The sequence below is a fragment of the Hemitrygon akajei genome, chromosome 1 (assembly GCF_048418815.1).
Source record: "Hemitrygon akajei chromosome 1, sHemAka1.3, whole genome shotgun sequence".
In the NCBI taxonomy this organism is placed as follows: domain Eukaryota; kingdom Metazoa; phylum Chordata; class Chondrichthyes; order Myliobatiformes; family Dasyatidae; genus Hemitrygon; species Hemitrygon akajei.
Window position 1 is genome coordinate 127,386,448 of NC_133124.1, and position 26,607 is coordinate 127,413,054.

Here is a 26,607-nt window from a genome sequence, read left to right on the forward strand (position 1 = left end):
ATCTGAACCTGACTGGGGTCTACAAGTGAGGAAATCCAGGCTCCAGTTGCACAATGGGGTATTCAGGCCTGGGTCTTGAAGGTTCAAGTTGTGTGAAGAGCCAATTAATTGGCATCTGTCATTGACCGGTGATCCGGTAGACAAATTGGACCAGATCTAAGTTGCCACTCAGACAACAGCTGATATGAAGAAGGGAAATAGGAATAATCACGGAATCTGTTGTGAGTCTCACTTCAGTGAAGTTACTTGTGAGAATCCTTAGGGATAGGATTTATGAGCAATTGGAAAACCATTGCCTAATAAGGGACTGTCAGCATGCCTTTGTGCATATGAGAGGGAGTTAGCTCAAAGGAGATGTATGGGGCATTTTTTTGTGTGTTTTTTTTTTACACACGGAGAGTGGTAGTGGCCTGCAATGAGCTGCCTGGGGTGGTGGTGGAGGCAAGTACAATACAGGTGTTCAAGAGGCTCTTAAGCATATGAATATGCAAAAAACAGAAGGATATGAATAATGCGTAGGCAGAAAGGATTGGTACAGGTTGGCATATGATGATTAATTTCATTAGTTCGGCTCAACATGCTCAAGTGCTGTACTGTTCTATGTGGTAAAAGCATCAATTGAAATGACCCAGTAGAATTGCTCGTCATGGCAAAATGAATATGTTAATATGAAGAAGAGCAAGTGGAACTTATTACAAACACAAGCATTAAGTAGTCGGTATATCATGAAATCCAGAAAGGGTTTGAAGAACTCAGACCAACAGGCAAGGCAGTGGCAGAGTAGTAGTAATTAAGTGTTAGGTAGCGGTGCCAAGAATACATTAACAGATTTTGCTCACGGTATTGTCAAAATATGCTGGTTGATAATTGCATTAGAATCAAATTCTCAGGAACACAAATGAACAGGGCCGACATCAGCATGTTTTCTTCATCAATAAGATTTAATAATTAGGAACAGTATGATGAAGGAATAAAAAGGAGTGTGAATTAGAGTGAGTGGTTCCAATCTAAAAGTAGTCAAGCTTGGCCAGCTGCTCATATCCCATAAATATGCCACTTACGATGCAAAACACAAACTAATCAGCAAAATCTGCTTCTATCTACCAGAATAACCCATCTGAGTTCACACACTGTTCCCTTCATTCTACCTGCCTCTTCCACGCTCTTTGCAAGTGAAAACTAATCTGGATTGTCTTTTTCCAACTTCTGACAAAGTGGACCAGAGCTGAAACAACAACTCATTCCCTTCCCAGAGACTGCCTGATCTGCTAAATGCATCTTGCGCTGTTTTTATTTCAGATTTCCAACCACTGCAGTATCTTTTTTAATGTTCATTAACAGATAATCAGCAATCTATGGTTAAGCTTGTGTAACGCCCTGGTAAAGGTTTCACTGGTAACATAATTGTCTTTCTGTAGAAGCAGCGTTTGGGTTATGGTTGGAGATAACGGGTGCTTTCATGGAAGTCTACTGAGGACTGGTGAATATGACTTTGTGAAGAGTTTAGCTCCAACCTGTGCACGTTTGACTGTTTAATTATACTGGTCCCTTTTTGCTTTTTTTAAAGTTTCTTTTCTTTACTAACTCTTTAGTTAATATTCATAAATATTATTCATTTAATCATATGCAGTTGCTGTGTTATTTCTTAGCAACGAGTTGTAACAGGGTAGCAAAACACAGCACTCACACAAACCAGGGTTTGAGTGGGAGAGATGTCGCAATCCCACGGATTTGGCAGAACCAGAATGTGTATTACCCAGACTTACACGGCCCGAGAACCGTGAGTCTGTTGGCAGAGTCAAAAGGTGGCCAGCAAGGGATAACAAGCCATTTCCAGAGAAACTCAAGGAAACTGGGGTTTCATTGTGAGGGTATCGTCCCAGATTAATTTCGTTGGATGTTGTGTGATTGCTCTGAGCATTGATCTAGTGGGTTGTGTGTTTAAGCTCGTGTTAAATTATTGTCCGGTGAAGTGACAGGTGGAGAGCCCCAGTTATCACAGACTCAGAATAAGCCCACCCTTGAAGCCAAAGAGGAAAATGAGACTTGAGCAGAGCAGACCTCTCAGATGCTGGATGAGTGGCAGTGCTCTGATGATATGAAAAGATAGCGACTGGCAGAGAATCTGAGATCCTTACAGATCCTGAGAATCTGGAGAACCTTTAGGCTACTTCCACGGGCTGCATGCAAATACTAGAAAACATTTTTGACGCAACAGGTAGCCCAATGAAGCTTATGACGGGATTTCAGAGAAGGGGGAGAAACCTTTCACCTACATTTTCCAGCTAGAGAGACAGCTGAGTTGCTTGCAGCACAGAGGAGCCATTCAAACGGCTGAGGTGAATCAGTTAAGAATGGACCAAGTGGCAAAAAGCGCACAGTCACAGGGCATGATCACTTGGGGTCTTCAAATAGACATGCTCCCCTCCCTCATTTGTCAAGCACATCAGAGGAGTAAGAGAGGAGGAGAACGCGAGGCCTCTGTCAGCAGGATACAGTCCTCGGTAGTAGCCCCCTTGGCTGAAGTGACCACTGATAGCCCACCCCGGGGAGTGGTAAAGGGGCTCACAGCAGTGCTTAGAACTGAAATGTCCTGGTTGTTATCGGTTGGTGCGGCCACCCCGCATGACAAAGTCAACAAGGAGCTGGACCCCCCCCCAAGGAGATGGACTGAGCAGAGGACTGCATGTGAATGGGTTCCCGCGAGAAGGGGAGCAACCGGTATTGTCTATTACTGTGGTGAAGAGGGACACTTCAGGCGGGAGTATGAAGGACTGGAAAGTCTGTATGAAGGACCGGAAAGCCTTTGGAGAGTGGTACACTCAGGCTAAACCAATCGTGTTACAGCCTGGGGAAGCAGCTAGAGTGACACGGAACTCTAAATGTCCCGGAACGCCTGATGCTGAGGCCCTCTTGGTGGATGCTCCAGAAGACCACGAAAAGGAGCCATGCTTACCTGCTGGGGTATTGGTGAGGCCCAAACTGCAGAAGCCCTCGGTTGTACAGGTGAACAGGATGACAGTGATTGTCAGGAACACCCCAGAGGGAGATCACTCTCAGATGGGGAGTGCCAATGGTGTACCTCTTTCCGGTAATGGTAATGTCTGGTATCCCTGTGAGACAAGCCAGGCAGAAGCTCTCTCTAAGAAAGGGAAAGTTGACGGGCAAGTCATTCAACTTTGGAGGTTGGAAGATGAAATTGATAGAGGAGATGTTGAAGCTGGAAGATGTCTTTTCTACTGATGAGTTTGATGTGGGTTGTTCCAAGAGCACTCACCACACCATTCGGGTGACAGAGGACACCCTGTGCAGAGAAAGGTCGCGGCGACTGGCACCTGCAAAGTGGAAGGCGCTTGGCAGCATCTACAGAAACTGAAGGAAGCTGGGACCATCACTGAGACCAGGAGTCCCTATGCATCCCCAACAGTGGTGGCCAGGAAGAATGGAAAGGTACGTATCTGTGTGGACTATCAGACTCTGAACAGGCATACCGTCCCCAACCAGTATACGGTCCTGAGATTTGAGTTCACATTGGTCTGTCTGAGTGGTGCAAAATGGTTCGGTGCGCCAGACTTGAGGAGTGGGTATTATTAGACCTCCATGAGTAAGGCTGACAAAGAGAAGATGGCATTCATACGTCTGCTTGGATTCTTCCAGTTTGAAATTATACCCCAGGACATATCAGGAGTCCTAGCTACTTTCCATCATGCCATGGAGAAAACTGTGGGGGGTATGAACTTGCTTGAGGTATTGGTGTACCTGGATGATCTCATAGTGTTTTGAGTCCATCTTGGAAGAACATGAAGCAAGTCTACTAAAAGTGTTAGGCCACTCGAAAGCTGAAGGATTAGAACTTTCCATGGACAAGTGCCAGATGTCTGACAGCTATGTTGGGCACATAGTCTCATGATATGGAGTGGCGACGGATCTGTCAAAGATAGAGGCAGTGACCACATGGCCAAGGCCCCATACTGTGAGTGCCCTGCACTCATTCCTTGGATTCAGTGGGTGCTATTGGAGGTTCGTGAAGGACTACCCTAAAGTGAGTCACCCTTTGAATCAGCTTCTGTTCGGTTATCCTCCCTTGGGGTAGAAAGGAAGGAGAACAAAAGGAGAGGATGGTGAAGATCATCTTTCATAATGATTAGGTCACTTGGGGGTTGACAAGATGAACGGATTGGCCAGAGATCCGTTCTACTGGCCTGAAATGAAACTGGAGGTCGAAGAGTGCTGCAAGTCGCACATTTGATGTATATGGAGAAAGAAGCTGCCTACAAGGGTCACTTCATTATCCCATTTGCAGAGTGCATAGCCACTTGATCGGGTATGTACGGATTTCCTATCGATAAAGCCTGATGTCAGCAACACAGCGAATGTTTCGGTTATTACTGATCACTACACCAGCTATGCGCAAGCCTTCCCTTCAAAGGATCAGAGGGTGTCCACCATGGCCAAACTGTTACGGGAAAAATATTTCATTCATTATGGCCTCACCAGGTGGACACAGCGATCAGTGACAGGATTTTGAGAGTAGGCTCATACACAATTACTGAACATGCTTGAAGTCGAGAAATCGAGGACTATGCATTATCATCCTCAGTGTGACTCCCAGCACGAGAGGCATGCTCACAACCTTGGAGATGAGTAAAAAGAACAAGTGGAATCAACATATTGGACAGCTGGTCCACTGCTACACCTATACATAGAATAAAGCTACAGGGTACTAACCGTATTACCTGATGTTTGGGCACGAAGCGAGGTTGCCCGTTGACCTCTGTTTTGGGATTGGCGTGAAGATCTACCACAGAAGATGAACCTGAAGTATCTGTCTGACATAACGGGGGGAACTGCAAAGGGCTTATGAACCAGCTAAGGTCTCCGATACCAAGCAAAATCAAGGAAATAAGAGGAGGTATGATCAAAAGGTTAGGTTCTTCCAACTGATGCCTGGAGGCAGAGTGCTCAAAGAACTTGGCGCTACCTGGGAAACTCAAGTTGGCTGACCGCAGGGCAGCTTTGCCCCATGTGGTGGAGAGTCAGATGCCAAACATACCAGTTTTCCGGGTGAAACGAGAGGATGGGAATTGATCTGTCAAGATCCTCCATCGGAACCACCTTCTACCTCGGAGCCAAAAACTACATGTTGACCCAGAGCCTGACCTGGACTCTACACCTTGTAAGAGGACTCCTTGGCGACAAGGAAGAACCGATGGACAAGCAGCAGAAAGGGCTGAACTGAACCTAACCACTGAATGTGATACAGAGGATGAGGAAATAGGGGTGTGGTATATGCTGCCCTTTGCAAGCTCTCCAATAATTGATGAAGAGATCCCCAGTCTGCCTCAGGCTGAGGCAGGTGAAATGGGGGGAACTAGCAGTGGGCAAACAGGTCTTCAGTTGGACAATGACGGGACACTTGACTCTGAAGTAACTGGGCAGGAAGCTGAGCTCAGTCAAGTGACAAGGGACCCCAGTTGTCGAGAGGCACGAGTAATGGACAGGGAAGGGCCTCCCCATGTAGACAGGAAAGAGCCCAAGGAGTGTCTGAAACTGAAGAAGTTTGATGAGGTAAGAAGGTCTCAAAGAGTCAGGAAACTCCCAGATAGACTGGCCCATGTTGCACCGAGGGAACAGAGTGTGGTGCCTATCTCCTTGGTGAGATACGTCACTGCCATTTACACCTGGATTGGAGGTTCTGATGTCACAAAATTACTGTGAAAATTCGTGTTACTCATGAAGGGGTGATATAAATTATCTTAGTCATGAGAACATGACTATTTTTCGTGGGGGGGAGGGAGAGGTAAAGGTTTCACTGCTAACTTAATGGTCTTTCAGTAGATGCAGTGTTTCAGTTATGGTTAGGGATAATGTGTGCTTCAGAATGCAAGCCACCCAATCAGTGGAACTATTTTTTTGGTATGCCTGACACTGGTGTGAGCTGGGGTCTTTGTTTGGCAGGAGATGAAGAGAGAAGACCCTGGAGAGAACCAATCATAGGATTTGACCTGGTGGGGACCGTGATCCGATGGAGCAAGGTGCAGAAGTCTACTGATAATTGGTGAATATGACTTCTATTAGAGTTGAGTTCCAAACTGTGCACATTTGACTGTTTAATTTATAATGGGCCCCTTTTGCTTTCTCACTATCTTTTCTTTACTCACTCCTTAGTTAATATTCATTAATATAATTCCTTTAATCAGATGCAAGGCACTGTCGTTATTTCCTGGCAATGAGTTGTAACTGGGTAGCAAGTTACACAGCATTCACACAAACCAGGGTTTGAGTGGCAGAGACGTCCCAATCTCGCAGATTTGAAGGGACTGGAGTGTGTATTCCCTAGACTTTCATGGCCAAGAACTGTGAGTCTGTTGGTGGAAAGTCAGAAGGCAGCCAGCGAGGGATAATGAGTCGTTTCCAGAGAAGCTCGAGAAAACTGGGGTTTCACTTTATTCATAATATTTGTCACTTAGCTTTCACCTTGAGCATCCTGCTATCACATTTTTAGGAATTATGTGTCTGGAAAGACGAACTTTATAGTGCAGTGATGTATGAACTACTGTATATGGACAAAAGAAAAAAAAGGATTCTTACCTTTAAAAATGTTCTGCCAATGTCTTCCAACTGTAAGTCAATAGGCTTGTCCAATATGTACAGATCAGACACATTGTTGAATATACTACCTTGTAATGCAGGCAGTTTATCAGAGACCCCGTCTTCATTTACCAGGTGTGGCATTAAGTGTGTAATAGCTACAGACCGCACTCTTGATCAAACAGAAAAGAAATAATTAACTAAATACATGTTAGCTTTATTTGTGACAGGTACATGAAACATACATTCTGCTGCAATGTCTTTCAGCTTATGGAAATAATTTGTTCTTCGTCAATGACCAACGCAATCCAAGGATTCACTGGGGGGAAACCCATAAGTGCCGCCATGCTGTCAGCACCAATACCGCATGCACACAACTTTCTAATCTTAACTGTACATCTTTGTAATGCGTGAAGAAACCAAAGCATCTGGAGGAAACCCATGCAGCCTCTGGGAGGACTACATCTCCTTACAGACAGCGTTGGGAATTGAACCCTGATCCCCGGTGCTGTAAAGCCTTACGCTAACCGCTACATATTCGTTGAAATTAAAAACTGGTTACATTCAGGGAAAAGTAATTTGATTATGGATAACAAAGTAAACCAGTTATAAATGAGGTAGTTAATCCCTGATGAGTATGCTGCAAATTTACAGAAGTAAAACTGTACTAATTTAATTCAAAAACTATCATTTTGATAATGATCTGATTAGAAGTTCTGAAGGTATAGCAAGAAACAAAAAGTAACTGTTAAGTTTAACTTTTTGCCAGTCAAGTCACATTTATGTAATCAATTTTAAAAATTTCCAAAGCAAAACCTAGTAATTGCACTGAGTTACTTAAAGCTGAGTACCCAAACTTCAAGCCTTTCTTATCTTTCTGCTAATAGAGAAATCTCCAAAGGAACAAAGCATCTTAAACTCAATTTGCACATTAATGTTCGCATTGACATGCCAGAGGTTACCATCCAATTTATTGTCCAGTCATCTGAGAAGTAGGAGCCTTCTAGTCACTTTTATCATGTCATCCCGGCTTATAAGCATCATATTTTCTTTACAAGATGAAAAAATACAAAACTTAAAGGGTTTGAAATGGTAGGTACTGAGATGGCTTTCTTTGGAGAAATCTGAACAAAACAACATGATTTCAAGGTAAACTGAATATAGAGAGCAAAAGTGATATATATTTTTAAAGCAACTTCAGTCAAGGAATCAGAGGACAGTACAGGAAAACTGAGTGAATGTAGACCATATCAATCCATATCATGGCAGGATCCACATTCACAGTGTTCTTCATATACACTCGATGTCTACTTTATTAGGTACACCTGTACACCTGCTAGTTAATGCAAAAATCTAATCAAACATGTGGAAGTAACTCAATGCATAAAAAGCATATTGTTCAAATCAAACTTCAGAATGGGGTAGAGATGTGATCTGTGTGACTTAGACTGTGGAATGATTGCTGGTTCTAAGTTATCTCACAAAATTGCTGATCTCCTGGAATTTTCATGCACAAGTCTCTAGAGTTTACAGTGAATGGTACGAAAAAATACAACCTGTGAGTGGCGGTTCAGTGCGTGAAAATGCCTTGTTAATGAGAGGTCAGAGGAAAATGGCCAGGTTGGCTCAACTGCCAGGAAGCCAACATTAATTCAAATAACCTCGCTTTACTACAACAATGTGCAGAAGAGCACCTCTGAATGCATGACACGTCGAGCATTGAAGTGGATAGGTCTACAGCAACTAAATACCACACTTTGTTCCATCCCTATACCTAATAAAGTGGCAATTGAGTGCATAAACACAATTTGATTCCACTACCATTTGATTTCTTTACATAGTTGGATTTCAGCCCAATATCAAAAAGTGGGTTACTTTAAAATAAATTATTCTGCTTACGGATGCTGTTTACTCATAAAGAGTCGCAGAGAGGCACGGATCCTTGCTGTCTTTGATAAAACTCCAGGTGCAGATTCATTGCATGGCTCACTCAATGCAAGAATGCAGCGACCTAGTGAGCCTTCGACAGTTGCAAAGCCCTATAAAATTCAATAAACACAATGAGCAATGATGGTGCTTCAAAACAATAATGGTCACAGTTGACAGAAAGACTGGCACTCAAACTCAGTTTAATTCCAATATTCAATTTGTATTTTTTAGTGATATACCTCATCTTGAGGAGATAAAATTATATATTTTCCCAGAACGAACACAAGAGGAAAATCAAACCATATGTGGAGACTTATTATAATATCACTAAGGAAGTAATTTACTAAATTTCCCCAGAACGTAATTGAAGTAGCCAAGGATTCTTAGAAAATTCATAATCTAGGAAGGGATTAAACTTATGTAAATGCCAATGAAGTATGTTAAAGGTAACTGTCTTTATAAACTCTATTCAACTCCATTCATATCACAATGAAGGATGAGCCAGCACCTCATGCCTACAGTGACACAGTCAATATCCCACTGTGTTTCTTTAAAAGATCACAATATGTACAGTCCATGTATATAAATTAATCTTATGTATGTAGAGCCACACTCAGTTACTGTATACTGTGTCTTATAAGATTGTTTTTATTGTGTTTTGTTAAGCGTATTATCTGTTTGTTCATGCTGCATCAGATTTGGTGTAACAATTAGCTTGTTCTCCTTTTACATTTGGGTACTGATGACAATAAACAATCTTGAATCTTGAAATTAGAGATTGAACGTACAGTAGATAATAGAATGCTACTGGAGAAAGTAAAATGTTTAAGTCAACACAGATCTCGAGGGTCCTAAGGTTTATACTTCAGGTTATGAAAAAAAAAGCTGAGAAAACAATATGTCATTAATTTCTAAAACTCTTCATCTGCAAAACTTGCATTTTCAAATAAAACGAGTAAATGATATGCCATTCCATAATTTAAGAAGAATGGGAGAAAAAAAAGTGTTTTGTTTAATGTAAATTGTGGGAAGTTATCTGATTGGGCACTTGGACAGGTGTGAATCAATTGATGAAGGACAGGTCATTATTACTTAATTTTATTGACTATTTTTAGTTTACTAGATTGACGTGTAAACATTCACTAATATTAGTAGTATGGTCTACCAGACAACATTGATTAGCTGCTGCACAAGACTAAAAGGAAAAATAAAATCATGAAATTTGACCTAACCTTACAACAGATAGCCTGCTTGTAAGGAGGAAATAGACTGAAAATAGAAAGTGAGAGTGAAGAGTTGATTTTGATTATTCCTAGGAATCAGAATTCAGAACTCAGCCTTTCATTATAAATATTAATCACATGAAAAAATGATATATTCAAACTTGAAGATGATAGAAAGTTGCGGAAAAGTATTTATGTAAATTGATGCAGAGTGACAAATGAACACAGAGTGCAGTCATTCCCATGGCAATCTGAAATGAATATGTGGTCACCACTCTGGCTTTATTATCAAAGTACATATTGTATATGTCATCATACACTACCCTGAGATTCATTCCCTTACAGGTATTCACAGTAGAAAAAAAACAATAGAATCAATGGAAAACTACACACAAACTGACATACAACCAATGCGCAAAAGACAAACTGTGTAGATAGACAGACACACAGTCACTGAGAACAGGAGCTGCAGAGTACTTGAAATTGAGTCTATCGGTTGTGTTCAGTGATCAGTTCAGTTTTGTGGTGATTGAAGTTAGCTGAAAGTATAAATCAAAATCTTTTCTCATGGAGAGATTTATTCATGATGGAGAACAGAAGATGTTAAGATGTTAACAAATCAGCAAAAATGTGACCATGTGCCCAATATGTTTTTCTTACCAAAGAATGTCAAGCTTCATTTGTACATCACCTTCATCGAACACTATCTGAAGCACTGGAAAGGTTTATACCAAACATTCTAATGATAAAGGGTACCTTGGATGGACAGAGAGCAAGGTACTAATGAGCATAGCATGTCAAAAAAAAGTTGAGGAGGCAGTGTAAGGATCGGGATTTTTTACTTTATTGATGAGGAATGGCAGAAAAGATCAAGAATCAGCAGTTCAGCTGTGATAGATGGGGAGAATAAAAATAGAGGGCAAGCTTTTTAAACAGGAAGTCAGGGAAGATGCAAATCAAAAATGAAGGTCCATTTTGCAAATCAATCTTGCCTAACAAGAAGTGTGCCATATAACCATATAACAATTACAGCACGGAAACAGGCCATCTCGGCCCTTCTAGTCCGTGCCGACGCTTACACTCACCTAGTCCCATTGGCCCGCACTCAGCCCATAACCCTCCATTCTTTTCCTGTCCATATACCTATCCAATTTTACTTTAAATGACAATACCGAACCTGCTTCGACCACTTCTACTGGAAGCTCATTCCACACAGCTACCACTCTCTGTGTAAAGAAATTCCCCCTCGTGTTACACTTAAACTTTTGCCCCCTAACTCTCAAATCATGTCCTCTTGTTTGAATTTCCCCTACTCTCAATGGAAAAAGCCTATCCACGTCAACTCGATCTATCCTCCTCATTATTTTAAAATACCTCTATCAAGTCCCCCCTCAACCTTCTACGCTCCAAAGAATAAAGACCTAATTTGTTCAGCCTTTCCCTGTAACTTAGGTGCTGAAACCCAGGTAACATTCTAGTAAATCTTCTCTGTACTCTCTGTTTTGTTGATATCTTTCCTATAATTCAGTAACCAGAACTGTACACAATACTCCAAATTCAGCCTTACCAATGCCTTGTACAATCTTAACATTACATCCCAACTCCTATACTCAATGCTCTGATTGATAAAGGCCAGCATACCAAAAGCTTTCTTCACCACCCTATCCACATGAGATTTCACCTTCAGGGAACTATGCATCGTTATTCCTAGATCACTCTGTTCTAATGAATTCTTCAATGCCCTACCATTTACGATGTATGTCCTATTTGGATTATTCCTACCAAAATGTAGCACCTCACACTTATCAGCATTAAACTGCATTTACCATCATTCAGCCCACTCTTCTAACTGGCCTAAATCTCTCTGCAAGCTTTGAAACCCTTCTTCATTATCCACAACGCCACCTACCTTAGTATCATCTGCATACTTACTAATCCAATTTACTACCTTTGTGGTCCTTCTTCTCAACTACCTTCTTAACTCCCTATATTCTCCTCTCAGGACCTCTTCCCTTTTCCTACCTATGTCATTGGTACCCATATGTACTATGACCTCTGGCTCCTCACCCTCCCACTTCAGGATATCTTGGACGTGATCAGAAACATCCCGAACCCTGGCACAAGGGAGGCAAACTACCATCGGGGTCTCCTGAGCGCGTCCACAGAATCGCCTATCTGATCCCCTAACTATCAAGTCCCCTATCACTACTGCCTTCCTCTTCCTTTCCCTACCCTTCTGAGCTACAGGGATGGACTTTGTGCCGGAGACACGACCACTGTAGCTTCCCCCAGGTAGGCTGTTTCCCCCCAACAGCACTCAAACAGGAGTACTTATTGTCAAGGGGTACAGCCACAGGGGTACTCTCTAGTACCTGACTCTTCCCCTTCCCCCTCCTAACCGTGACCCACCTGTCTGCCTCCCGTGGTCCCAGTGTGACCACCTGCTTGTAACTCCTCTCTATCAACTCCTCACTCTCCCTGACCAGACGAAGGTCATCGAGCTGCAGCTCCAGTTCCCTAACACGGTTCCTTAGGAGCTGCAGCTCGGCACACTTGGCGCAGATGTGGACTTCCGGGAGGCTAGGAGACTCCAGGATCTCCCACATCCGACACCAAGAACAACAAGCTGCCCTCACACTCATACTTCCCCTTTCCTCAAATAACAGGAAAAACTGAAACCTAAACCTACCCTGCCTTGCCCGGTTCTGCCTAAGCCCATTGAGCCCAAGCCCTTAAGCCTTCACTCTGTTCCCAGCTCACTCCGCTGCCCGCTGTATAAGGCTCTGTCCTTTTAAAATCTTCCCCGCTTCACTGCCCGCCGTCACACGCCTGCGCAGTCCCGGCTCTCTTAACTCCGATGAGAATAAGAAAAATTCAAGATGGCTCCCGCCGCACTCCCGTTCTGATCCACCGACTTCCTTCTCCAAACAAAAACCGATTCAGGATTTCTGCCCTTTTTAAATCTTCCCTGCTTCACTGCCTGAGACAGCTAGGTCAAACCTCTGCAGTGCTCAAAAAAGCTTTGCTTGAAGATCAGCACAAACTTAAGACCATCAGACATAGGAGCAGAATTCAGCTCCACCATTGCATCATGGCTGATTTATTATCCATCTCAACCCCATTCTCCTGCCTTTTTCCACATAACCTTTGACACCCTTACTAATCAAGAACCTATCAATCTCTGCTTTAAATATACCCAAAGACTTGACCTCCACAGCCATCTGTGGCAATGAATTCCATAGAGTCACCTGGCCAGTTGGGTCCTGATCGAGAATCTGACACACCGGTCCACCACCCACTGGCTGAAGAAATTCCTCCTCATCTCTGTTCCAAAAGGAAGTTCCTCTATTCTGAGGTTGTGCCTTCAGGTCCAAGACTCCCCTACTATAGGAAAAATCTTCTCCATGTCCACTCTATCTGGCCTTTCAATATTCAATAGTCTTATACAATTGTGATATAGAAATCATGTCAGTGTCTCAGAGGTGACATGTTATAAAGCCCCAAATCAAACTTCTGAAGTTGCATGAAACAATCCTGAAATGGACATTATCACATTCCACACCAGACACAAAATGCACACAATTTGCAAGTGAACAATAAAGAAACAAAAAAAACATTTTGTCATTGAAGTTCTCCACTATGGTAGTCTTGTAGAGGGTGCAGCTCAAACTCACCAGAAAAGTTTGAGGACAGCTTGATTTGTGCTTGCCATTGGTGGAACAGTTAAAATATACAAAATGGTTAAGAGATTTAATAAGTGCCAAGAACACAATTATTTTATGAAGGAATTCAGATTTTTTTTTTTACATCAGTTCTCTTGTGTTTCTTTGTATTGACTGTGAATGCCCGCAAGAAAGTGAACCTTAATTTAGTACTATATGGTGATGTATATGTACTTTGATAATAAATTTACATTAAACTTTAAGTCAAGATTAAAATTGGAACTAGGCAATTTAGAGGTGCCTTTACGTCATGAACATGATGGAAATCAGAACACACACTTCTTCCAATAGATTGTAGAGATTGATTCAATTAAAATTTCCAGAGCAGATATTGATTAAGCTTCTGTCAAAGGAAGATAACACGGGAAGCATGGGAAAACTAAATAATTAGAACTGAGGTGAAAATGAATCATTGTCAAACTGAATGGTGCAATGTAGACAGGGAGGCTGATCAGCTGACTCCAAAATCTACTTAAGACATGACACGGTGGTTAAATTAAATCAATCAAGAAGACGTGCAAATAATGGGAAAGCCCAATACCATCAGACATGAAAACACAAAAGCTAATGAAAACATTAAATTAGAAATACTGTAACATTCTGATGATTGTTTCAAGTTAAAAAAATATGTTGATGCTGATGTTTCTCACATGGATTGAAGTTGCATAATCAGCCTATATTTTCCTCTCATTTTAGTTAATAATGTCACTGGCACACAAGAGGGATGTTAGCTACAAAGCAACTTCCAAATCTTGATATCATTAAGAGTCAACATACAAGAGCCAAAAGTGTAAAGGTAAGTTACAAGACTACAGCCTAAATGTAAAGGGTACAGCATTTGTTCATTCGTTCCCTATGTAAACTGAGAATGTAAAGTAACAAAAGAAAATGAGAAATATTCAGCAAGTCAAACAGCATCTGTAAATAAAGGACTTAATTTCAATTTGTGTTTTATATTTCCAGCATTTGTTCCCATCCTCAATTAACAGGATCGTGTGTTCATGGATTTGTATGGCCACTTGAACTCTAGATCTAGATTTTTAAAATTTGGGGCAGTTAAAAAAAAAAATCATTTTGTTTTGTCCAAAATATGGAGAAACTTGATCACAGAGAACATTCCAGTGATACACAAGTGATAATGACAAATATGGTTACTTGTGGCTCTGGATCATTTCTCTGAAAATTCAACTTGGTATTTTAAAGTTTGAGAGCTATAGTCTCTACTAGCTTTGCATTCCTGTTTGTTTCAAACTACTAGAGAGGGCTCTAAAATAATGACAATCACTCTGGCCTATGGGGCCCCAAACTCAATCTACCCACCTGCAGCAAACAATGCACCCTCAATACTCATCCATGATTCTGGGGCTAAGACAGTTGTATAGGCAAACAGAGCCCCTGTCTGGGATCCTCCAGCAAAAGGGCAAGGATAAGAAATGAGAGAGAGGGAAAGGATGGGCAATGGAAATGAGGATGAGGGCAAGAAGGAGAAACAGGTGAGGTAAGGTGGAATTGGAGAAAAGGAAAGCAGGGCCACAGTGAATAGTACAGTACTCACAGCACATTTCATTGGAAGTTGCTTCCATTAAGCACCTTAGCATGCATCTATAAACTTGGAGACTAGGAACCAATCTTAAATTTTTGTATGGCTATGATCAGTTTCATAAGGAGTAACAGATAAACTACATGACAACTTAACATACTTTTCTCTGTCAAAGTTAATGTCATGCTGAAGTATAGTGAAAAAATACCAGTTCTAATCTGTTTTCACACACTCTTTCTACCTTCTTCCTCCTTCCTTTCCAGTCCTGACAAAAGGTCTTTGCCCAAAACAACAATTGTTTATTCCCCTCTATTGATGCTGGTTGACCTGTAGAGTTCCTCTAATATTTTGTGTGTGTTGCTCAACATTTCCAGCAGCTGCAGAATGTGTACATTAGTTACACCAAGCCGTGTAAGGAAGGTCACTGAGCTCAAGAATGCCAAGCAAAATGGAGATGCAAATCTGCAATGTGGCCAACTTATTCCATTAGCGTGTGAGTAGCTGTGAGTGACCGCTAATAAGAAGAGGTAAGAGAGGTTTCTCTCTCTGGTTGCAAGCAAGTGCAGGAAGTTTCTGTCTGCCTAGTGTATGTGAAAACTAACCTGGTACCTGAACGGTCAAAACGCTACAACAAAGACTGTGTCACTGGACTTGGCTGCATCCACCACTTTCTGTAGTCTTTTCTGTTCCTGGCATGTCCAATTATAGGAACAGTTACTTATTTATTTTGAGATACAGCACGTTACCTGGCCCATATGGCCCAATGAGCCCGCACTGCTCAATTACACCCATGCAACCAACTAATCTATTAACCCGTACACCTTTGGAACATAGAATAATATAGCACAGTACAGGCCCTTTGGCCCACAATGTTGTGCCGACCCTTAAACCCTGCCTCCCATATATCCCCCCCACCTTAAATTCCTCCATATACTTGTCTAGTAGTCTCTTAAATTTCACTAGTGTATCTGCCTCCACCACGGACTCAGGCAGAGCATTCAACGCACCAACCACTCTGAGTAAAAAACCTTCTTCTAATATCTCCCTTGAACTTTCCACCCCTTACCTTAAAGCCATGTCCTCTTGTATTGAGCAGTGGTGCCCTGGGGAAGAGGCGCTGGCTGTCCACGCTATCTATTCCTCTTAATATCTTGTATACCTCTATCATGTCTCCTCTCATCCTCCTCCTCTCCAGAGAGTAAAGCCTTAGCTCCCTTAATCTCTGATCATAATCCATACTCTCTAAACCAGGCAGCATACTGGTAAATCTCCTCTGTACCCTTTCCAATGCTTCCACATCCTTCCTATAGTGAGACAACCCACACGGAGGAATGCTGGAGGAAACCCACACGATCACAGGGAAAGCTTATGAACTCTTTACGGATAGAGGTGGGAATTCAACCCAGATTACTGCCACTGTGATAATGTTATACAATGCACCGTGTTATCATGCTGCCTAGTTATTACCCCACAACCATCAAAGAAAGAGCTAGGAAGTTGATTGGTGAAAGAGACAGAAGGCCATGCAAGAAAGAAAAAAAAGAGGGGGAAGAGCACCAGAGGGAGGCGATGGGTGGGCAAGGAGATAACATGAGAGAGGGCCAAGAGGATGAGAAATGGTGAAGGGGGTGGGGGGAAGGTGGAGGCATTACTTGAAATTTGAGAAATCGATATTCATGCTATCAGGTTGGAGGCTATTCAAACGGAATATAAGGTATTGTTCCTCCCACATGGAATACAAGGCTCCTGAACTAGCACGGATCACTTCACTCACTCAACTCTGAACTGAATCCACAACCTAAAGGCTCACTTTCAAGGATTCTGCAACTCATATTCACAGTATTATTTAATTATTTGTGTGACATGTCTTCCTTTGCACATGGGTTGTTTGTCAGCCTTTGTTTATGAATAGCTTTTATTAATTCCATCGTACTTCTTTATCTTTCTGCAAATGCCTGCAAGAAAATTAATTTCACAGTAATATATTGTGACATACATGTGCCTTGATAATAAATTTACTTTCACTTTGTATGTTCACATTATGCACAAATTGTAGAGCTGTAACCTTTCTAAATCTAGTAAGCTCAGGATTCTTTCTCCTGCACTGATCCACATTACAGGTCACCTTACTCCAGGAAGTCAGTTCCTACCGAGCTAATCCAACCACTGCCATAGATGATATCCTGGCATTGCAACACAAACAGCCTCTCACTACACATGGATCACTTCTAAAACATCAAAGACTCTCTCTCTAAAACAGCAAAGACATTTACTTCCAACAGCGATGAAGCACAAGCTCTGCTGGCAACTGCGCGAGATTCCAAGGGAGTGCTTTAAAAGAGAAGATCACCTACCAATTAAGAAAGCTTGAAAGAATCACAAGTGCACAGTTGAAGTTATAGACTGTGAGTGCTAACTCATAATACTTGGGCAGCTTATAAAGAAAGCACAAAGGGGAAAATGCTAGAGTTTTAACACTAATAAATTCTAAGGCAGCATGTTTAAAATGAAACTATACCGAGTGCAAGATGCTTTCCAATGTCTGTAAGGAGTTTGCACGTTCTCCCCATGACTGCGAGAGTTTCCCCGGGTGCTCCCGTTTTCTCCCACATTCCGAAGATGGATTATTAGGTTAATTGGTCACAAGAGTGTAACTGGGAGGCACAGGGTCATTTAGCTGGAAGGACCCATTACCTTATCTCTAAACAAATAAAATGTGAGGGCCTGGAACTTCCTTGTTCATGCAAATGTTTTCACAATTTACGGAATATCCTGGCTCTATGACAAATTTTAGGTATTTTATTGGATCTTGCTGGTAAAATACAGGCATATTTATGAACAAAGAAGCTCAGAAATTGCAAATCTGTCAGTGTGCCCAACAGGAAAGAACGCAGTAGCAGAGCAAAGGGTTACTTGAAGTTCCCCAGACTGAATACTGGAGAATCTGCATTCAGACTCTACAACAGGTTACACCTAATCCATAAGCTGCATGTTTATTTGTTTCAATGGAAAATTTACAGCTATGAGAAAGACAGGCAAGGTTAGGATATCATACTTTTAAACAATTTTTATATGCAATAATTTTTTATTTTTATTAAGTACTTAAGCTCTACAATACTCTGGTTAGAGTTGCACTTCATCGCAGCAAGGATTGGAAGCTTTAGAGAAAGTGTAGAGATTACCAGGATACTGCCTGGATTAGACAGCATGTCTCATGAGGACAGGTTAAGTGATCAAGGGCTTTTCTCTTTGGAGCAAAGTATGAGAGGTGACTTGATAAGAGGTACAGAAGTTTATAAGTTGATAGAGTAGACTGTCAGCATCTTTTCCCCAGGGCAGCAAAGCTAATACAAGATGGCATAATTTGAAGGTAATTGGATATCAAAGGCTGGGATGTCAGAGGGATTTTTTTTTCAACTTCACAAGTTGCAAGTGCATGAAATGCACTGCCAGGGGTGATGATAGCGGAAGATATATTAGGGACAGTTGGACATTTAAAGAACTCTCATATGGAAGAAAAATAAGAGGGCTATGTTGGAGGGAAGGGTTAGACTGATCTTCGAGCAGGTTAAAAGGTTGGCACAACATCATGAGTCAAAGTGCCTGTACTATACTATGTCTTATTTAAGATAACATTTTTAGTTTATCTTTATACTGCTTGATAGCAATGACAGATGACAAAGCTGTTTTTAATCTAATGAAGGTTTATTCAGCATTTTCACAAGTGAGGCTACTTTTTGCTCAGCTGCAAATCACACAAGGCCTTGTCAATCAGGTCCTGGCCAGCTTGCATTACAGAATGGTGTAGTCAAGTGCAACGTTATTCTACAGCGAAAGTCTATGAAGAATGAATATTTAATTTCTGCCCTTTAATGGTGTGCAGGTTAATATCAATGTGATGCCGAGGTAAACCAGAATACAGAGACTCTCTTCAATCCTTCAGTTTCATTACAACTTTCTAATTATTCTGGCACGTTGGTAGTAAAGACAGGTCTAGTTGAACCCAGTGATGTTTCTGCTGCATGAAAAATTAAGAACAAGATAAATTTCAGAAATACGAAGTTAAAATTACCTGCAGGACAGGAATAACAGGATATAAAGCTTCTAGTAACTTGTTCCAGCTCAAAGCACTCATAACTAGGTATCCTTGCATTAAGTAAAGGAGAATGTCCTTCGCAGCAGTGTTCACCTGCGGGATGACAGAGAAGTATTTTGATAACTAGTAAGAAATTCATTCACATATCCTCAGCAAATCAATTAAACAAGATATGGCAAGATCAAAGACACAATAGACTCTGCAGATGCTGGAAATCTAGAGCAATGTACCGTATGTAAGATGTTTGAGGAACTCAGCAGGTCAGACAGCATCTATGGAAAGGGTCTCAGGCTGAAATGTTAATTATTTATTCCTTTCCATAGATGTTGCCTGACCTGCTGAGTTCCTCTAACATTTTGTGCAGCAAGACCAAAAATATGTTTTAATGTATTTCAGTAACAAAGTAGCCGAGTTTAATGTGTCCTTTTTTAAAGCAAGGTTAGTTATGACTGTTGAATGATACTGCATAAAGAATGAACAGAAAGTGGGTAGGTTATAATAGATGTAAAAAAAATAGGGGCCACATGCTGTGAGAACAGCAGTCAGAACATTAGTATGGACAAGTAAAGCTAAGGCCAACCCATGGATAAATAAAAGAGATTGAAATCAGGTTTTTGGATTAGGAATTTGATTCAGGACAGTGTCGTCAGAGTTGCAAAGGATCATGGAGAATAGGAAAGATGACCTTTTGTGTGGACCAGTGTACAGCTTTGACTTGGGACGGCATGGTAGCGTAGTGATTAGCACAACGCTTTACAGTTTAGGTGACCCAGATTCAATTCCCGCCACTGCCCGTAAGGAACTTGTACATTCTCCTCGTGACAGTAAGAGTTTCCTTTGGCTGCTCCTGCTTTTCTCTCACAGTCCAAAGGCATACAGGTAGGTTAACTGTTCATTGTAAATTGTCCCGTGATTCGGATTAAATCGCAGATTGCTGTGCAGTGTGGCTCGAAGGGCCGGACTGACCAATTCCACACAGTACCTCAGTAAATAAATAAATAGATTGCTGAAGGAGTTTCAACTCTTGAAAGCAATAATCAAGAGCTGCAGTTAAAGATAAAGATTAGCTTTATTTGTCATATGTATATTGAAACAAACAGTGAAATAGATTGCTTGCAACAACTCAGCAAGGATTTTGCTGGTGGCAGGCCACAAGTGTCACTACTCTTTTCGCACCAACATAACATGCCAACAACTTGCTAACCCTAACCACACATTTTTTGGAATGTAGGTGGAAACTGCAGTGTCCAGAGGAAACCCACACTGTTACAGGGAGAAAAGACAGCTTTCAGACAATGGTGGGAATCAAACTTAGATCGGTTATTGCAGGCACTGTAAAGCGGTTGTGCTAATCGTCAAACTACTGTGCTGCCCCTACTGTTAAATGTAACATTAACCTGCCTTGCCTAATAATTCCACTTTCCATTACTAATCTAAATCTCATTTGTGATCACTGTTCCCCAAATGCTCTTGTAATGAATGAACTATCATTTGACCTTCTTTATTTTCCAGTATCAGATTCAGCAAGAGTATTTTCCTCAAGAAACATACTGATCAAGCCAGGTGAGGGGGAAGGGGGAATGAAGAATGAAGTTGGGAGATGATAGGTAGAAAAGGTGAAGGGTTGAAGAGTGAATCTGATTGGAGAGAAAGGACCAAGGGAAGAAGGTGCACCTGAAGAAGGTGATAGGTAGGTGAGGAGAAGAGAAGAGGTAACAGGAAAGCCAGCATGGAGACTGAAAAAAACAGAGAAGGGGGAATGAGGAGAAATTATCATAAGTTTGAGAAATCAATGTTCATTCTGTCAGATTAGAGGCTACCCAGACGGAATATGAGGTGTTGCTCCTTCAACCTGATAGTGACCTCACCGTGGCAGTAGAATGGGAATGGGAAGTAGAATTAATGTGGGTGGCTACCAGGAATTCCCATCTGCTGTGGCAGATGGATTGAAGGTGCTCCATCTTCCTTTACGAGAGGCATAATTCTTGTGGTACATTTCCCTTTAATGCCAATTGACTTCACTTTGAATAGGACTCCTTAATGTTGCACTGGATCATACACTGCCCTGATATCAAAGACTCAAAACAGAAGTTATAATGAACAGTCAGGAGAAGCAAATAATTATCACAGTTCAGAACCAAACAGAATACTAAAAGTACAGAGGCGTGCTTAAAAAAAAAGAAAATGAGAGTGTTAGCCTCTATGAACATACAAAGTAAAAGAATATTTAAAAAAAAAACTAATGAATTTATAGAATAGATTTTCTTTGGACTAATATGGGGAAAGACAAGGGAATCTGAGATAAGGAAAAAATGTTCACACTGGTAAAGTCATCAATAATCATAGATTGAAGGCAATTTAAAAAGGGCATAGAGTCAGATCTCAACTAGAGAACTGTATTAGTTATGATACAGAAGATTATTAGACCAATTGTGTCACTACCAAATGGAAATAAAAGAGCTACCCAATCTAATCACACTTTCCAACACCAGGTCTGCAGCTCTGCAGAACATAACGCTTTACCTGCAATTCCAAAAAAAAAATATTGTTTTACTTGAGGGCTTCTGCCTCTACCAGTCTTTTAGCAGAGTTCCAGACCTTTCTTAACCTACAAGTGGAAAAATAATGCTTGATCTTTCCACCAATTATTTTATGTTGATGTTCAATAGAAATAGGTTATTTTCTATCTATTTTAACTTGGCCCCTCACAAGTTGATGACTTGTGCTCTCCCAAAAAGACAGCCATGCCTTCCATCTTTCCACGCAATTACAATATTTTAGTGCTGGAAAATTATCTCTGTACTCACTTCTGAGTAACTACAAATTCCCTCTAATATGGTGAGCAATACTCAAATACATGTCCTCAAGATGTATCTATCAAGTAATAGTGTTCTACAGTAATATTTCAGTTTTTATTTCCCAAGCATCCTGGATAACGTTTTACCTGCCAAAAGGTAAACTGAGTACATAATTCAAGGATAAGCACTTTCATTATTGTGGGCCATGAGCTAATTAAAGAGTTGTAACAGAGAGCCAGAATGGTAACAATAGACTGAATGATCTTTTGTACCCTATCATTGAAAGATTTCCAGATCACATCTAGTCCATCTCCTTCCAACACCTTAAATTCATAAAGAGTATGCCATTGCCTGTTAAATAAACATTTAGAAATCCAAGTACCTTCACAGCAGAGTCTTGTAAGCCAAAAGTGCATATTTCATACAAAACACGAGGATGGAGGAGAAAGTGAATGCCATGAGATGCTGATGATGCTGGTTTGGTAACATTGTGGATTCCCAAGCAATTCTTAGCAAGAAAATGTAAAAATAAATCCATTAGTGCATCGAATACAGGATTAATTTTATATATGTTAACCATGGAATTAAAACAATATTCTTCAGAGTGCCTCCTGCTAAAACATCAATTACAAATATTGGAATTACAAGTTCACCTTGTTTCAGTCTGGTTCTTGCCGAAATAGGCTTCAGATTTATGCCCCACAATGGGACTTCACTCAGTTGACATTTCATGCAGCTTTGAGGAATATTTTGCTGTTGAAGTACTAATTTTTGAATAACTCTTAAGAACACGATACAAGCTGGTTTGCAGCATTCGAGGATTAACAGGCGATTTTATACAGTTTGTGTACCATGATTTATTCCTCAACCAATACCAGTTGAAACAGTTTTTGTTCATTTATCTCAATACACCTTGCAGGATTTACCATGTACAGATTAGCTACATGACAATAATGAATACTCTTTAAAGTCAGCAAATCAGTTGTAAAGTTGTTGTGATATGCTAAATACCACATAAATACAACTTATTTTGTCTCAGTTTTGACTGTTCCACCATAAACACGTGGCCCGGATCTCTTGTTAGTTTAGTCTTCACTGACTTTACAAAAGGACCAAGATCCGTGCTTCATCCGTTACAGCCAGTTAATGTGAATGCCAAGTCATAAAGATATCTCCGTAACACAGCATTCTGATCTTCAGCGATGGTACCTTTCACCAGAAGCCTTTCCAATCCGCAGTTAGCTCTGTCTGCTGCTGACTCATTTGCAACATTCTGCCTATTCTCACACTCTTCCATTGGCCTGGCCTATCTCTGTGACTATTTACCTGCCCTCATTTTTGACATTATACACCATTGAATATCACAGAAAGTTAAAATCTAAAAACAAAATATTCAGCCCAATAGTTCCATTTTAAAATGTTGGAATGCAGATATATTCAACAGAACATAAAGCATTACAGCATTCTACAGGCCCTTTGGCCCACAATGTTGTGTCGACCTTTTAACCTACTCGAAGATCAATATAACCCTTAGCCCCCCCCCCCCCTCCATATAGCATTCCAATTTCCTATCATACACATACCTAAGAGTTTCTTACATTCCATTAATGTATCTGCTTCAATCACCACCCCTGGCAGAACATTCCATGCACTCACCATTCTCTGTGTAAAAGCCTACTTCTGACACCTCCCTTTACTTTCCTCCAATCACTTTTAAATTATGCCTCCTCGTATTAGCCATTTCTGTTCTGGTAAAAAGTCTCTGGCTCACCACTCAATCTATGCCTGATATCATCTTGTACACCTAAGGGAATCTAAATAGTTGCGCGTACTTGGAACAGAATAATCATTGCCACAGACAGCTGTGGACGCCAAGTCATTGGATATATTTAAAGTACAGGTTGATTAGTAAGGGCTTCGGAGGTTACAGGGAGAAGGCAGGAGAATTGGGTTGAGGGAAAATAAATCAGCCATGATTGAATGGCAGTTCAGACTCAATGGGCTGAATGAACTAATTCTGTTTCTATGGCTTATGTTGGAGAAGGAAAAGAAAATATTTTAAGATGAAGATGACCAAGTTAAGAGAAATCTACAGTGGAACACACACAACAAATCAATGTAAAATCTACAGCCCACTGACAAGAGATCAACAACGTTCTTAGCTTACCTTGACAACAGCTAAGGAGCAGAGATAGGTCTTAGTTTTAATAATGGGTAAAGGATGAGACAAGAGTTTTAGGAACACTTTCTGGCTTTCTCCTTCAAGTATTGGGCTGGCCTGTGCAGATGAAGAACTGCAAAAAAAGACAAACAGAAATAACATCATTCAGATTTTTTAGCAGCATAAATCAGCTCTAAACAGATTAAAACCTGAAAACTTGTATTATTTCAAGTTGAGCTTTCACCTCAAAAAATATCTAGTATTTGAAAATATTTTCAACTTACTATGATAAATATTTTTCAGAACCCACAAGAGAAAATAAATAGTCATGCAAGAAATCTAATGATGTTAGCCACTGGATTTTTTCTTATAAGTTTTAACTTTGCTGAAAGTGCAAGGTTATCCTGCTGTAGTGAGGAAGATTAGATGTTTACTGCCCAAGCGCATTAGAAATACACCATGTATCATCTGAGACAACCAAATTGAAATGAACACCTCAAGTGACAAGAAGAAAGCATAAAGTGAGTGGCTGAATTAGGTACAAATTAGATAGAGAACAGGAAAAGGGAACAAAAGATTGAATTGTGAGATTAAAATCACAAAAGGAATGTCATTTCTTTAGACAGGTTTAACAGTTGGCACTGGCTCTTAACGCCATATACCCTAAAAGAAAATCTTGGACACATTATCCTCTTGTGAATTTAGTACAGTACTGTATGTATCAATCATGGAATTGAACTTAGGAGTCAAGAGGTAATGTTGCAGCTATATAAGACCCTGGCCAGACCCCACTTGGAGTACTGTGCTCAGTTCTGGTCACCTCACTATAGGAAGGATGTGGAAGCCATAGAAAGGGTGCAGAGGAGATCTACAAGGATATTGCCTGGATTGGGGAGCATGCCTTATGAGAATAGGTTGAGTGAACTTGGCTTTTTCTCCTTGGAGCTACAGAGGATAAGAGGTGACCTGATAGAGGTGTATAAGATGATGTGAGGCATTGATCATGTGGATAGTCAGAGGCTTTTTCCCAGGGCTGAAATAGTTGCCACAAGAGGACACAGGTTTAAGGTGCTGGGGAGTAGGTACAGAGGAGATGTCAGGGGTAAGTATTTTACTCAGAGAGTGGTGAGTGCGTGGAATGGGCTGCCGGCAACAGTGGTGGAAGCTGATACGATAGGGTCTTTTAAGAGACTTTTAGATAGGTACCTGGAGCTTAGTAAAATAGGAGGGCTGTAGGTAAGCCTGGTAATTTCTAAGGTAGGGACATGTTCGGCCCAACTTTGTGGGCAAAAGGGCCTGTATTGTGTTGTAGGTTTTCTATATTTCTATGTATTTACCATTAGAGTACTTCAACTTCAATCTATTCAGTGCATTTCAATGCTGTTGCATACAACAAGGTTTGACTTTTGTGAAGGTGACATAAAAGCAGAAAATGTTAAACAGTAAATGCTGAATGTAGCTTATCCACAATCTCTTCCTGATGTGAAGCTGCTAAAACATTTGCACATCGTCTTCAGTTATTTTGACAACAAATTACAGCCCTGTACCTTTAAGTGCCTACTTAGCTAGATCAGGAAAACAGTTTCATTTATAAAAATTGCACAATTACATAGAGGAACATGTAACACTATGTTGAAGTGGCACTCCTTCAGGCAGAATTGGAACTGGCATTGGTTTATTATTGTCGATGTACTGAGAAAGTGAAAAGCTTGGTCTTACATACTGTTCATATTAGCTGAAATCATTACATAGTGCACTAAGGTTTAACAAGGTAAAACAATTAACAATGCAGAATAAAGTGTAATATCTACAGAGAAAGTACAGTGCAGGCAAACAATACGGTGCAAGGTCATAATGAGGAAAACTGTGAGGCCAAGAGTCCATCTTACCATACTAGGAAATTACATAATAGTCATACAAAGTTTTGTATGAATCTCCCAGGACTATGGTCTTAGAATCTTTACAGTGATAGATTTACAGTAACAGCTTGGTATGAAGCTTCCAAAGTATTTGGATCAAAAGAAGCTGCAGAGGGATGTAGACTAGGCCAGTTTTGAAATGGGGCAGCCTGCGCCACATTCAAGGACATCTTCAAGAGATGATGACTTTAAAAAGCATCATCCATCTTTAAGAAGAGAAGATCTGCAAAAGCCAGAAATCCAAGCAACACACACACAGAATGCTGGAGGAACTCAGCAGGCCAGGCAGCATCAATGGATAAGAGTACAGTCGACATTTCCGGTTGAGACCCTTCAGCAGGACCGTCCTGCTGAAGGCCCAAAACATTGACTGTACTCTTTTCCACAGATGCTACCTGGCCTGCTCAGTTCCTCCAGTATTTTGTGTGTGTTGCATTCATCATTAAGGCCCTTCACCATCCAGCATATGCCGCTTACTACTATCATCAGGGAGAAGGGTACAGGAGGATCCTGAAGACCAATGATTTAGGAACAACTTCTTCCCCTTTGCCATCAGCACTCAACTTTATTATTCCCTTTTTTTCCCCCTTTATTTATTTTAGTAACTGATAAATTTTAATGTCATTGT

At 40.9% G+C, this 26,607-nt stretch overlaps 1 protein-coding gene across 1 annotated transcript in view; it reads right to left on the minus strand.

The window, feature by feature from the left end:
• Window positions 1-26,607, minus strand: part of rttn (rotatin) — a 243,030-nt gene that overhangs the window by 145,576 nt on the left and 70,847 nt on the right. Inside the window, exons 14-18 of the mRNA XM_073051703.1 lie at window positions 24,067-24,193; window positions 22,282-22,407; window positions 19,078-19,194; window positions 8,491-8,630; window positions 6,592-6,763 (exon numbers count right to left, since the gene is read on the minus strand). Of these exons, the coding sequence (XP_072907804.1) occupies window positions 6,592-6,763; window positions 8,491-8,630; window positions 19,078-19,194; window positions 22,282-22,407; window positions 24,067-24,193 (682 nt within the window). The remainder of the gene's footprint in view (window positions 1-6,591; window positions 6,764-8,490; window positions 8,631-19,077; window positions 19,195-22,281; window positions 22,408-24,066; window positions 24,194-26,607) is intronic.